General features: G+C 35.5%; 1 protein-coding gene across 6 annotated transcripts in view; it reads left to right on the forward strand.

Moving 5' to 3' along the window:
• TDRD3 (tudor domain containing 3) overlaps positions 1 to 14,227 on the forward strand; it is a 160,721-nt gene that overhangs the window by 77,813 nt on the left and 68,681 nt on the right. For all 6 annotated transcript variants that reach the window (XM_049647042.1, XM_049647039.1, XM_049647038.1 and 3 more), the window contains 3 exons: positions 3,821 to 3,962; positions 10,196 to 10,267; positions 12,779 to 12,928. In XM_049647042.1, the coding sequence (XP_049502999.1) occupies positions 3,821 to 3,962; positions 10,196 to 10,267; positions 12,779 to 12,928 (364 nt within the window). The remainder of the gene's footprint in view (positions 1 to 3,820; positions 3,963 to 10,195; positions 10,268 to 12,778; positions 12,929 to 14,227) is intronic.

Consider the following 14,227-nt stretch of genomic DNA (forward strand, 5'->3'; position numbering starts at 1 on the left):
GATTTCTGTGGCTCATATACTACTCATTACAACTTTGTGCCCTTAAATACCATTAATCTTATCCCTCTCTGCCATTCCCTGGTGGCCACTATTTTATTCTCTTCTTACAGGTATAACTTATTTGGGTTCTACATGTAAACGATACACAGTCTTTCTCTGTCTGAATTATCTTGCTTAGCATAATATGTCCAAGGTCCATTCATGTTGTTGCAAATAGCAGAATATTCTCCTTTCTCATGCTGAATAATATTTATTGTGTATATGTACCACATCTTTATTATCCATTCATTTTAGTTGTCTCCAGATTGTGAATAATGTTGCAATAGACATGGGAGTACATATTTGTGGTCGAAATCCTGTTTTCATTCCCTTCGGGTGTATACCCAAAGGTGGGATGGCTGGATTGTATGGTAGATCTAATTTAATTTTTGAGGAATCTCCATATTGTTTTCCATAGTGGTTGGACCAATTTACATTTCTACCAACAATGTATGAAAGTTCGCTTTTCACCACATCCTCACTAACATCTGTTGTCTTTTGTGTTCTTGATGATAACCATTCTAAGAGGTGTGAGGTGATACCTCTTTGTGGTTTTGATTGGCATTTCCCTGATGAATAGTAATGTTGAGCATGTTTTACATGACTGTTGGTCATTTTGATGTCCTGTTTGGAAAAATGTCTGTTCTTCTTATTTTTTAACCAGATTGTTTTTTATTATGTTGACAGAATTCTTCATACGTTTTGGATATTAACCCCTCATCCAATATATAGTTTGCAAAAATTATCTCCGATTCTGTATGTTGTCTTTTCATTTTGTTGTTTTTTTGCTGTGTAGAAGCTTTTGAGTTATCAAACCCATTTGTTGATTTTTGCTTTTGTTTTTGTGCTTTGGGTGTCCTCTCCAAAAAAATCATTGCCAAGACCATTACTGATAAGCTTCTCCCCTGCGTTTTCTTCTAGGAGCTTTATGGTAGCAGGTTTCATGTTTAAGTCTTTGGTGCATTTCGAGTTAATTTTTGTGAGGGTTGTGAGTTGGGAGTCCAGTTTCACTGTTCTGCTCATGTTTCTATGAAAGGCTTTTAGAGTTATACTTGATGGAATGGATAAAAGCACTGAGAAGGACTTTATCTTCAGTGTCCCCATTAGTTCACTTTGAGCAATTTTATGAGGTGGCAGTTTTCATTAGGCATTTACTATGTCATTTTATATGCTCATGTTTGCTGTTCTGGGTCTTGTGAGCTTTTTCACTTAATGTAAACTCCTAGACCATACTCCTCTCCTAAATAAGTGGAGGTACAAAGGTAAAAAAAAAAAAAAAAAAGTTTAGATTTTGCCTCCAGTAGCTCCTCTGCTAAAGAGGTAGGCACATAGGCAGGCAAGTTATAATAAGTATATATCAACAGAAAGGTAGGAGTCTAGAAATTTAACTCTACTTGGGGGAGCCAGAAATGAGATTTAAAATATGAATAGGTGTTTTGAGACAGGTGAGAGGGGGAATAGCACATGTAGAGACATGTGTCCTGAAAACAAATGAGTGAAAAGTTCCATTTGGAAGAGCTTACGTGATTTGAGATGGTAGTATGTAGGCAGAAATGTGGTAGGTGGAGGCCTTCTATGCCATGCTCATTAATTTCTCTTCTTTTTTCCCCCCTTCAATCTGTATCTGCCTCTGGTAAAGGAAGTTCCTTCCTTAGGAGATCTATGTTTGTCTGAAATATTGATTTTCATATATAAATTGGGTTTTATTGATTTTGTGATTATGTTGTCATTTTGAAGAGTAGGGGGGTTCCTGTTTCTCTGGAGAAAGACAGCCTCTCTTCTTTTGACAAATTCAGTCAGACTCCCTACAAGGGAGTTCACAGATGACTCAGGAAGACTTGCCATGTAATGGCTCCTTCTCGGATTTTACTGCTGTGTATTTCTCTGAGGTAAATGAAAACACAAGATTATCCAGAGAGAAGGGTCCCTTATGTTGCCCTCTGTCTTTTGTTGAATTTATTGCAGTTTGACAATTGAAAATAAATACTACCACTTGCTCATTGACCCATCATTGAAGTAGTATGTCTACTTTTGTGGCTGTAAAAGCAACAGTCTTCAGAACTGTTCTTACGTGTGAACATTTGAAGACATTTTTCAAAGTAAGTGTGGTTAGTGGTTATCTCAAAAAGAGAATAACTCACTAGAGAAGATACACTGGGATCTGGTACCGACTGGGTTCCTCCAGTGGACATTGCATTTCTCTGGGGTGCTTTTTTTTTGCTTTTTTTTTTTTTTTTTTTCCAATTTTTTTTATCCTACCTCCTGAATGGCTTGAACTTTTAAACACATGCTTCTCACTGTTTTTGTTTTTTATCTTGTTTTGCTTTTTTAAAAATTGCATTGAAAAGAGAGTAAAAGCACTTTGGGGTGCCAATAAAAATAGTAATTAAGCCAAAATGTACTCTCTGAATAAGAGTTACTTAGGGCCTTAAAGGTGATGTAGTAAAAATTATATTAAAATTTTAGCACCTATTTATCCTTTTTGGGACTAGAGCTATCATTTAATGTGGTGAATGGGACTTTTTATCATTTATCCTAATGAAATTGTAAGTCCATCTTCAAATAATTTGACAGTTTTTCCCTCTTAACCTATTAAGGAAAGTTTAAGAAAGGTACAGTCATTTTATACAAAAATTAGTTTATCATTTGTTTTAAAATTAGCTTTTAGTTTTAAATTATTGTACCACAACTTAAATGTCCCTGTAATTTGCATCCAATTGTTTTTTAAGTTCTTATGTAGTTTTTTTTTCTGCTAATTTATGTTTCTACATTTTCATTACATTTTCTAATTTTACCAATTTGTAACAAATTATTGGCTAAAAATCGTTTTGAAAATAAGTGTTTTTTGGTTTTTTTTTTAATGTTTATTTTTGAGAGAGAGAGAGAGAGAGAGAGAAAGAGACAGAGCATAAGCAGGGAAGGTGCATAGAAAGAGAGGGAGACACAGAATCCAAAGCAGGCTCCAGGCCCTGAGCTGTCAGCACAAAGCCCGGTGAACTGTGAGATCATGACCTGAGCCAAAGTCGGACGCTTAACCGACTGAGCCACACAGGCACCTTGAAAAATAAGTTTTATGTAAATGATATAATTCAGTAATTACAGTACTTTCTTTAAAGTAAAGAGTACAGCATCCTGTACTTAGAACTTTGTTTTTAATCCCTAAATGATGATACAGAATTATGAAAATCTGGATCTGTCGTTTACCTGAAGTTGGGAAAAACGTCTTCACTTAGTGTCACTGTATTCAGTTGTGCTGATAAATATTGTCTTTAGTTTACTATACTTACTACCACAGAACTCTCTACTTAAGGGTTAGGTTAGGCAAGGCTATTCATGACTCTTTGTTCTGTAAGTTACGTGGGATGACAGAGTGACAGAGCTTGGGATCCTCAGAATAATTTTTATCAGATAATATCTCACTCTGTATAGGATCTTTGAGGCTTTAAAAACAGACATATTGTATTCCTTCTAGTTAATAGCTGTTCTAACAACCATCTTTCTTCAAAACAGACTAATGATATCAATACTTTCACTGATTTTGCTGTTGCATCTATCAGCACATGGTGAATATCCTGAACTTTAAAAAATGTGAACAATGTTAAGCCATTTCAGTCTGGTTTTCTGATTCATCCTAAGTGCTTGAGACTATGTAGCCAGTCTCCTGAAAAAAAGTTTCTCTATGAGTGTGTTTTGAAGAACTTGACCAGGTTCAGGACTGAATTCCAGTTTGGGGAAGGAGCGCCAATGTATTTTAACTCTTTTTCTTTTTTCCTTGATTTAGCCTGAACACACCACCTGGAACTAAAGTGAAGCTCTCAGGCATCGTGGATATAAAAAATGGATTCCTGCTCTTGAATGACTCAAACACCACAGTTCTTGGCGGTGAAGTAGAACACCTTATTGAGAAGTGGGAGTTACAGAGAGTAAGTGTAAACTAAGAAAAATGGCTAGAACTTTAAAAAACTCTACTCTTTTTAATGTATTCTGGGTTTTAAGATCTTCCCACAGTAAAAAGTAAAATTAGTCTTTTGTGTCAGAGTTGAATAGAATGGAAAACAGTGATCTTTACAGAAAACTACCTTTGATTAGCATAGTTTGTCTTCAGAAGATGTCATTTTTCAGTATTTGCTACATTTTATTACATATTTTTAAAAGTAATTCTTTACTGACAAGTTTTCAAAATTCCCAAGATACCTGTTATAAACTATGTGTAATGTATTTGTGTGTAATTCTGCAAAAACCAAATATTTGTGAATATATATGAATATAACGTATGTCTATTTGTCTCAGCTACAAACACACGTACGTACAACTGAAAGCAAGTTGTTTGTGTAAAGTGTCGCAATAACGGAGAGATTCTTACTGTGTTTGTTTTCCTAGGCACATTAGTTGGTGTTTTTCCCATTTATGTTAACGATATCTTCATCCTTCTAGTCATAGGTTATCTAAGGGTTGTGTCTCTAGTTTGCTTCCAGCAACCAATTCTGTTGATCCACTGCTGTCAGATCTCCTATCCTTCCCTTTGCTCTCCAGTTCCATCGCTTTTCCAATAGTTTGTCTTTTTATTTTCAGTTTATTTCTTAATTTTTAAAATATTCACAACTTGATTATTTTAGTTTACGTCTTTTGCATCTCACACCTGGACTACTGCAGTAGCCTTTTCAATGGTATCTCCACATATCCTTCCTCCATCTTCTAATTTATTTTATTTACTTCTGCAAGACTATTTTCCTTCAGTATCACTCAGAACATGTCATACCCTGCTTTTATTTCAAATGTCTTAATTTGGTATTCAAGGCTATTTATAGTCTAGCCCTACTTCCAGTTTACCTTTTTAACTTCCTGTATTATTTTACATGGATTTTGTTCTAACCAAATGGAACCACTTACTCTTTCTTTGCTTCTCTATGCTTTCCTTAGTTATACTTTCGGGGGTAAAATCTTTTTCCACATTTATATCATTCATCTTGTTCTCTTTCTCCTGATCCCTGAATGGCCAAATTGTCCCATGCTTTTAGACCCAGATCAAATGCTTGCTTCTTTGCCAAGTGAAGTAGTTGGTCCTTTATTGAGTTCTTGGAACATTTTTTTTGTGTTAAGTATATTACTTTTTACCTAGCACTAGAATTATGTTTACTTATCTCCTTTAATAGATTATAAGCTTCTTGAGGTCAGAATTGTTTGTGCCTTTGTTTAATTCCATGAATATTTGTTGAACAGTCTGTAGATACTGTGCTGGACCCTTGCATCAGGAAACCATGTAATCCTCCTAACAGTCTTATAAGGGAGTATTGTGTCCATATAGATCAGGAAATGGACTTAAAGAACTGTTAAGTAATTTATTTTATGATTACAGATCTAATAGGTGACAGATCTGAGCCTCCTCTAACACAGAAGCTCAGGATGTGTACATGCAAGAACATTATAACAAATGATTGTGGAATGAATGAATTATAAAGCACATAAATCTAATTACTCTTTGATCTAAAATTGATGTTCTTGTGCTGCCCCAAATCTTGCCTGTTACCTGGAATGAGCCAAGGAACCTAGTAACATTTGAAGATTTTCCTATTTTATGATACATTATTCTTTTCTATTTTCTTGCTTTGCAAGTGCCTCTGTTTGAGAGGTAAATAGATAAAGAAATTTAGGCACATATTTTATTCCTTAGTACTAATTACTTACAATACTAATGTGCTACCTTTAGGTCTGCTGTACTATGTAGTATAAGATAATGTTCCCTACCTGCATTGTTTAATTAAAATGTTACAAAAGCAGAAGTGGCTTGATAGTTTTACATAAATAGCCAAGGTTATGAACCTTGAATTTCCCAGAGAAATCCCACCCATTTCATGTAACTCTTTCCTTTCACAAGTTGATAAATTATATTTTTATTATTAGACATTTTTTAGAGTGTGGTAAGGTGCCATTAAGTCAGACCAACATCTTACATTATTTTCCTAATGCCAGCCAAAACTACTTCACTAACTGTAAAATCAATTAAACATTCCTAGAAACTTCCTCACTCCTAAAACACACACCCCCCCACACACACACAACGATTATTAGTAGTTTGATAGTTATCTTTGTAATATTTTATTATGTTATGTTTACACTTTGTTTCCTGAAAACTGTGTTAATATTTCTTTTTAGGGGGCAATAAAAATTTATATTAAAAAGTGTTTAAAACATCTTGCAATGATTATAGTTCTCTTGATTTATAGTTGTTGCTGCTGTTTTAATTTGGTAACCATAGCCATGTAGAAACCATGGAGAGTTTAATTACTGAAGCATCTGGCAGGTGGTACACATAGAAATCAGATGTACGCATAGAAACCATAGACCATAAAGTTAATTTTCAAAAAGGGCCCTAACCATTTTGTAAAATAAATGGGTTAAGGGGACATGGGCAGTATTTAAACTATGTGCATGTTTTGTAGCTATAACAAATTGTAATAGACAGGTGAAGAGAAGAAGAAAAACTCAAACCTAAAAATGTTTTGTACATTTGGCAAAGACCAGTTCTAGAGAGTTCTGTGCCAGATGTAATTTGCAAAGTAATGTAGTTTCTGTAACATTTTAGTGCCCCCCAGCCTGTTGCCATGACAGATCTGGGTTTGTTTGTTTTTTCTTTGTGTGTGTGTGTGTGTGTGTTTAGTAATGTATACATAACATACCATTTTTACCATTTTAAATGTAAAATTCAGTGGCATTAAGTACCTTTATATTGTTAAACAACCATTACATCATCCATCTCTAGAATTTTTATCTTCCCAAACTTAAACTCTGTACCCATAAAACAACTTCCCTTCCCCCTATACCCACCTCCAGTCTCTGGTAATCGCCATTCTACTTTCTGTCTCTATGAATTCAACTACTCTAGGTACTTCATATAAGTGAAATCCTGTGATATTTGTCCTTCGGTGTCTGGTGTATTTTACTTAGCATAATGTCTTCAGGGTTCATCCATGTTGTAGCATGTGTCAGAATTGCTGGACTTTTTTAGGCTGAGTACTATTCCATTGTATATTCCATATACATGCACACACGCACATACAGCATTTCAGTGTTTTCCTCATTCATCGATTGGTGGACATTAGGGTTGTTCCTACCTTTTGGCTAATTGTGAACAGTTCTGTTATGAACAAGGTTGGACAAATATCTGTTCAGGTTTCTGCTTTCAGCTCTTTTGGACATACAACCAGAGTAGAATTGCTGAGTCATATGGCAGGTAATTCTATGTTTAATTTTTTGAGTAACTGCCATATTGTTTTCTACAGTAATTGCACCATTTTATATTCCCGCCAGCAATGCACAAGGGATCTAATTTCTCCACATCCTCGCCAATCCTTGGTATTTCATTTTTTATAATAACCATTCTAATAGGTGTGAAGTGGAATCTCATTGTGGCTTTGATTTGCATTTCGCTATGCTTAGTGATATTTAGTGCCTTCCACAGGCCATTTGTATGTCTTCTTTGGAGAAATGTTTATGTCCTTTGTCCATTTTTTAACTGGTTTGTTTAGCTTTTGTCCTATTCTTGATATTTTCTGGGTATCAGTTCTTTGAGATGTATGAAATACAAATATTATTTCACATTCTGTGGGTTGTCCTTTTACTCTGTTGATAGTATCCTTTGATGCACAAAAGGTTTTAATTTTGATGAAGTTTGATTTCATGTTTTTTTTCTTTTGTTGCTTGTGCTTTTGATGTCATATCCAAGAAATCATTACCAAATCCAGTGTCCTGAAACTTTGCTTCTTTTTTTCTAAGAGTTTTATTGGTTTAAATTTAGGTATTTGATCCATTTTAAATTAATGTTTGTATATGATACAAGTTAAGGGTCCAACTTCATTGTTTTGCCTATGGATATCCAGTTTTCCCAGCACTATTTCTCTCTTTCCCCAATGAACGGTCTTGTCCACACTCTTCAAAAATGATTTGACCACATATGCAAGCAAGGGTTTATTTCTGGGTTCTTTATTCTTTTGTTCCCTATGTCTGTCTTCATGCCAGTACCACTCTGTTTCGATTATAGTAAGTTGTAGTAAGTTGTATAACTGAGAAACATGAGGACTTTTCAGGATAGTTATGGTATTCAGGGTCCCTTGAGATTCCATATGAATTGTAGGATGACTTTTTCTGTATCTGCAAAAAATTTCTTTTGATTTTGATAGGAATTGTATTGAATCTTAATAATATTGATCTCTTAATAATATTAATTCTTTCAATCCTTGACCATGGGATATCTTTGCATTTATTGATATCATCTTTAATTTCTTTTAGCAGTCTTTTATAGTTTTCAGTGTACAAGTCTCTTAAGTTTATCTCCCAAGTGTTTTATTCTTTTTGATGCTATTGTAAAGGGAAGCTTACAATCCACAGTGGTTTTTTGCTCAGTCTAGTTCTCAGCAATGACTTTAGGGAATTTATATGATGGTTTCTGGAGCCTCTTTTCTCCACATGTCCCTCTTTTACAAAACTCTGCCCCAGCACTTCCAGTTGCTTCAGCCTGCCTGAAGTTGATTCTCTCAGGTTGGCTCTCTGCACTGACTGAATCATGCCTCTGAGCAGAAATGCAGAGCTCATCTGGTTCGATTTTGTTTATTTCTCTTTCTTTCAGGGACTATAGTCCTGCACTACTTATTGTCCTATGTCTTAAAACAGTTTTTTCTTACAAGTTGTCCAGATTCCTGCTTGTTTGTAAAGGGAGGTGAAGTCTGACTTCTGTACATTCATGAGGATGAGAAGTATCAACCGTGTAATATGTTTTAAATTATATAATCTGTATTGACAGATGGCATTATTAGCAGTTTGTGTGAGTTTTTAAAGGAAGTTACAGTATAAATTGAAATGATTGATGCTTGAATGTCTTGATTATTCAAGATAGGTCTTTCCTATCTGAGGAAAGACCCCTAGATAATTGAATTCGCTGCTGGTTTTTAAAAAGTAGGTTAACATCTTATGTACAGCTTGTAAAGAAATATGACAGTCCTATAAAGTTTATATTATTCTTTGCTTAATCAGCTGAATAGTCTTGTTCAGACCCTGCCTCTCAAGGACTCAGTCTCACAAGACTACTTCCCCACTTCAGATGCCAGTTGCAAATAGCGGGTCCCTGGGTTACCCACATGTCAGTACGTTGTGGGTACAAATTGGTGGTTCCTGTGACCTCCTTCTTGGGTTTGATAATTTGCTATAATGGCTCACAAAAATCAGGGAAACACTTTACTTACTATTAACAGGTTTACTATGAATTTAGGATATTGTAAAAGACGCAAATGAACACCCAAATGAAGCTACAAGATCTAGAAGAGTCCTGAACACAGGAGCCTCCGTCCCTGTGGAATTTGGTGTGTTCTACCCTTCCAGCACATGGATGTGTTCACCAAACTGGAAGCTCTCAGAACCCTGTTGTATAGGGGGTTTCATGGAGGCTCATTGTATAGGCATGATTGACTAAACCACTGAACATTGGCGACTAACTCATTCTCCAACCTTCCAATCATATTATCGGTGCCTCTGGCAGCCTGCCCCCATCCTGGAGCTATTTAGGGGCCCATCAATAGTCACCTCATTAGCATAAACTCAGGTATCCTCAAAGAAGCTTATTATGAATAACAGAAGATGCTCCTCTGACCCCAATCACTCAGGAAATTCCAAAAGTTTTAGGAGCTCTGTTCCAAGAACTGGGGAAGAAGCCCAAATATATATATTTTTATTACATTGCAGTATCTCAAATATTTGCTAGTAGATTTTATGTATAAAAATTTATTTTGAAGATAATTTTCAGGTAATATTTGTCTGTCGGATTATAGTTTTAGTGCGCTTTTAAAACTTTTGTTACCATTGTTTGTTGTCTTGAATTAACTCCTTGTCGAAGAGGGTATTTTTTTACTGTGTTTTCTTTTTATGGGAGCAGGTTGGTAAGTACTTCTGAAAATTCCATGTGAATGTGTAGTTTAGTATGGGAGATGAGGAGAGAACCTTTACCTAATTATTGCCTAATTACACAAAATGTTTTTACGTAGTTTAAAATTATTTATACAAGGCTTTTTTTTTTTTCCTATTCTATATAAGAATCTACTAACATAAGTGGATTCCTGGCACATTGTAAATGGTATAATTTCTGTCTTATGACTCACTTTTCTCACAGAGCTTGTCAAAACACAATAGAAGTAATATTGGAACTGAAGGTGGACCACCTCCTTTTGTGCCTTTTGGACAGGTAATGACTTCCATGTTGGCAGATGAATTTAATCAGCAAAAAAGTGTTTTTCATTTGTATTCAAGCTGTGTTTAGTTTTGTGTGGAACTATTCATTTAGAGGTCATGGAGTTATGTGGAAATCTATTAAATACAGAAATTTAATAATTGTGGTTTTTTTCTTTAACTAAATTGTTGGTGTAGATTCTTTTCTCAAGAGCTGTTAACGGAAAGATTGAAGCAGTTAAGAGGCATACTTGAAGAGCAACTTATAATTAATTAAGATAGCCTGGTGGTAGAGGCTTTGTTTTTTTGTTCTTGTTATTTTTTGTTTTTTTGAGAGAGTGAGCGAGAAATTCAAAAGTAAGGCAGATGTATGCTGTAATTTCCCACTTTTTTCGGTAGACACAAAAGAGGGAGAGGAAAAAATGAAAATGTCAACAGAGAGATGAGACATAAATGTGCGAACCCAGAGACAGGAAAGGGCATCACTGCACTTTAGTGGGGTTTCTGTCCCAGTTGTTCTTTCCTGGATTCTAATCTTCGGCCTTGATCCAAATTACCTGTCTCAATCAAGAACTTAATTTTATTTCCATTTGATATTTTTCTTTTTAACCACAGCAGCCCTGATCCTTCTCTTACAGAAGCTAAAAGTTCCTCCTCACTATTTTTCAACCCACCCTCTGCAAAATGTTACAGTGAGGTAACTCCTTAGCTGCCTGAAATCTTGGGCCTTCCTGATTTTACTCAGCGTTCCACTGTTATTCACAACAGTCTCCTGCAGCCTTTTCCTGTTTTATCCCTGATGAGTCTGAGATTAATCCCTGTGGCAACTTGCTCTTTACTTCATGATGGCACCAACATTTAGCTGTTGGTAATCTGCCTTGCGTTTGCTCTTGACTGGCATCCTTTTCAAACACATTTTTGTAAGGTCAACTCAAAATTGAATTAAAGTCATTCTCTCATCATGGCTATTTTGAAAATAATTTAAAAATATGTTGACTCTACTGTGCTTTGGAGCAAGGCACAGTCAAGATGAGAGGAGGCATGATGCCCTGTGATCTGATCCATGTTGCTGATATTCTCTCTGCCACCAATGTCACAAAAACCTTCAGAATGCAAACAGAGTGTAAACAGTCGAATGATTTATATTTTAATAATATAAATACATGTTTGCAAGAATTTGCTTTCTTCTTAAACATTTTGGTGATAATATTTCTTTTACGAATTACTCAGAGAAACGTAATTTTGAGAGAGAGCGCAGGGAAGAGGCAGAGAGGGAGGGAGAGAATCACAAGCAGGCTCCACACTATCAGCTCAGAGGCCCATGTGGGGCTCAATCCTACGAATCATGAGATCATGACCTGAGCTGAAATCAAGAGTCAGACGCTTAACCAACTGAACCACCCAGGCACCCCTTATGGTTTTTTAAATTAGGAATATATTAAAAGGTATAGTTTCACTAATATTTCTTATCAAGTCCATTCTAAAATATTCTTGTTCAGTTTATCTTAGTCTTGTACATGGGTTAAAGATAGATAATGCTGGATGTGTGCCAATAGCAACAGGATATATTAATATTGCTGAAAACCTGTATTTGTACAACACATTTGTGTGAGTGTATGTTTTTCTTTTTTTATTAGTGACTTGAGAAAAGGCTCATTTTATAGGATTTTTACTGCTAGGATTGGAAGGGAGAACAGAATTCAGGGCTTATTTTTAAGCAGTGTTGGCTTTTTAAAATTATCCTAAGAAATTAAAAATCAAAAACTTTGGGGGCGGTTGGGTGGCTCAGTCGGTTAAGTGTCCAACTTCGGCTCAGGTCATGATCTCGCGGTTCGTGAGTTCGAGCCCGCATCAGGCTCTGTGCTGACAGCTCAGAGCCTGGAGCCTGCTTCGGATTCTGTGTCTCCCTCTCTCTCTCTACCCCTCCCCCACTCTCATTCTGTCTCTGTCTCTGTCTCTCTCTCTCTCTCTCTCTCTCAAAAATAAACATTAAAAAAAATTTTTTTTTAAATCAAAAACTTTGTAGCCTGATTGAGAGAGCAGTTATGTTTTTAGTTTTTAGTTTGTAAGTTCAGAGACAGCTCTTTATATTTAAAATAACCATACTATACTACTTAACCGTCATATGCATATTGTGTCATAATATGGAAATCAAACTCTTAATAAAAAACTGAACTTGTCTCTTCTTGTACAGTAGTATAGACTGTTTGAAGTTTAAAATTATTTCAAGTTGTTATTCTAAAATGCTACATAAATCTCTTGGTTCAATGTGTGTTTTAAATATGTGCCCTATTTTAGATGGCCATTATGTAGCTTTACAATTTTATTTACCAGTTACATTTATTTACAAGTGACTTTAATCAGTTTTCTACCTTTATTTTTAAATCTATGGGAAACAATTAAACTTTTATGAGCTCTTAATTGTTAAAGCAACACAAACCTTTCTTTTGAGGTGTTACTTTCTTCTGAAAAACTTGGATCTCTTTTGGAACTACTGAAGTGTTTTATTTTTCTCTATTATTACCAGAAGTGCACGTCTCATGTCCAAGTGGATAGTAGAGAACTTGACCGAAGAAAGACATTGCAAGTCACAATGCCTGTCAAACCTACAAATGACAATGATGAATTTGAAAAACAAAGGACTGCTGCTATTGCGGAAGTTGCAAAAAGCAAAGAAGTAAGAAACTAGATCTTTATAAACTCTTATTCTTTGTCATTATGTTCTATTTAAGTCGCTCAGAATCATTATTGTCTTTCCATATAAGGTAACTAATTCAACAAACTTTCGACATTCTTCTTGCATATTTCAACAGTAGAAATGCCCTGGGCCTTTATGGAGCCTTAAGCTCACACATTTTGCTCACAAGTTCTTGCTAGCAAACCACTCTTCTTTCCTCCCTTTTCCTTTTCTTCTGAATAGAGTAACAACGAAACACAACACTTTTCATGATGGCAGAGGATTTTCTGTTGTTAGTTGAGCTAGATACCACCTGTGAGGAATGCAAGTAAAGATAGATCAGAAGAGGGGCACCTGGGGGGCTCAGTGGGTTAAGCATCTGACTTTGACTCAGGTCATGATCTCACGGTTCGCAGGTTCAAGCCCCGTGTCGGGGCTCTGCACTGCAGCTCAGAGCCTGGAGTCTGCTTCAGATTCTGTGTCTTCCTCTCTCTCTCCCTCCCCTGCTCATGTGCATGCATGAGTTTCTTACTTCTCTCTCTCTCAAAAATAAATAAATATTTAAAAAAAAAGATTGATCAGAGGATAAATCATGGCTTAGTATTAACATTTTTGTTAGTTTTCATTCTTCAATCTACTTAGTAAAAAATAATTTTTTTCTTTGGATCCTGTACATTTATGCCCGCCACCCCCCCCACACACACACAATCCATCATGTTCTCTTAACAGCCAAATGGTTTTCTTTTAATTATTTAAAATTTCTTGCTTATTTGAAATAGGTGTTTTCTCTAGTTATTCATTTTAGACTTTGAGAAGAAATTTAAGTTCATGAATTAGTTGCTTAGACAGACTATCCTTCTCTTAACCAGTGAGATTAGAATACTTTCCTTTATTTAAAACCAGTAATAAAGCTTAGCTAACAACTGCTTTCCTATTTAATTTTGAAGTATAAGTAAGAGGTTTATTGAATTTTGATTGTTCTTCCTGCAGTGTCTTTCCGTCATCAGTCTGATCCAAGAGCACAAGCTCTGGAGTCAGGCAGCCTGGAAGTGTATCCTGCTGACAGCCTTCGATAAGTTACTTAGCTTTTCATACCTGATTTTTCTTCATCTTTGCAAAGGGGATAATAACGGCACCCATTTCATATGGTTGCTGTTAGAATTAAACTGATAATCTTTAAAACGTTTACAACGCTGCATGTGGCACAGTTCAAATTTTCCTTCACTGAAAGCTCTCCGTAAATGTGACTATTGCCATTCCTTAGTGTCTTTTATGTTCTAAGGTACATGCTTTTAAAAA

This window comes from Panthera uncia (assembly GCF_023721935.1).
Source record: "Panthera uncia isolate 11264 chromosome A1 unlocalized genomic scaffold, Puncia_PCG_1.0 HiC_scaffold_16, whole genome shotgun sequence".
In the NCBI taxonomy this organism is placed as follows: Eukaryota; Metazoa; Chordata; class Mammalia; order Carnivora; family Felidae; genus Panthera; species Panthera uncia.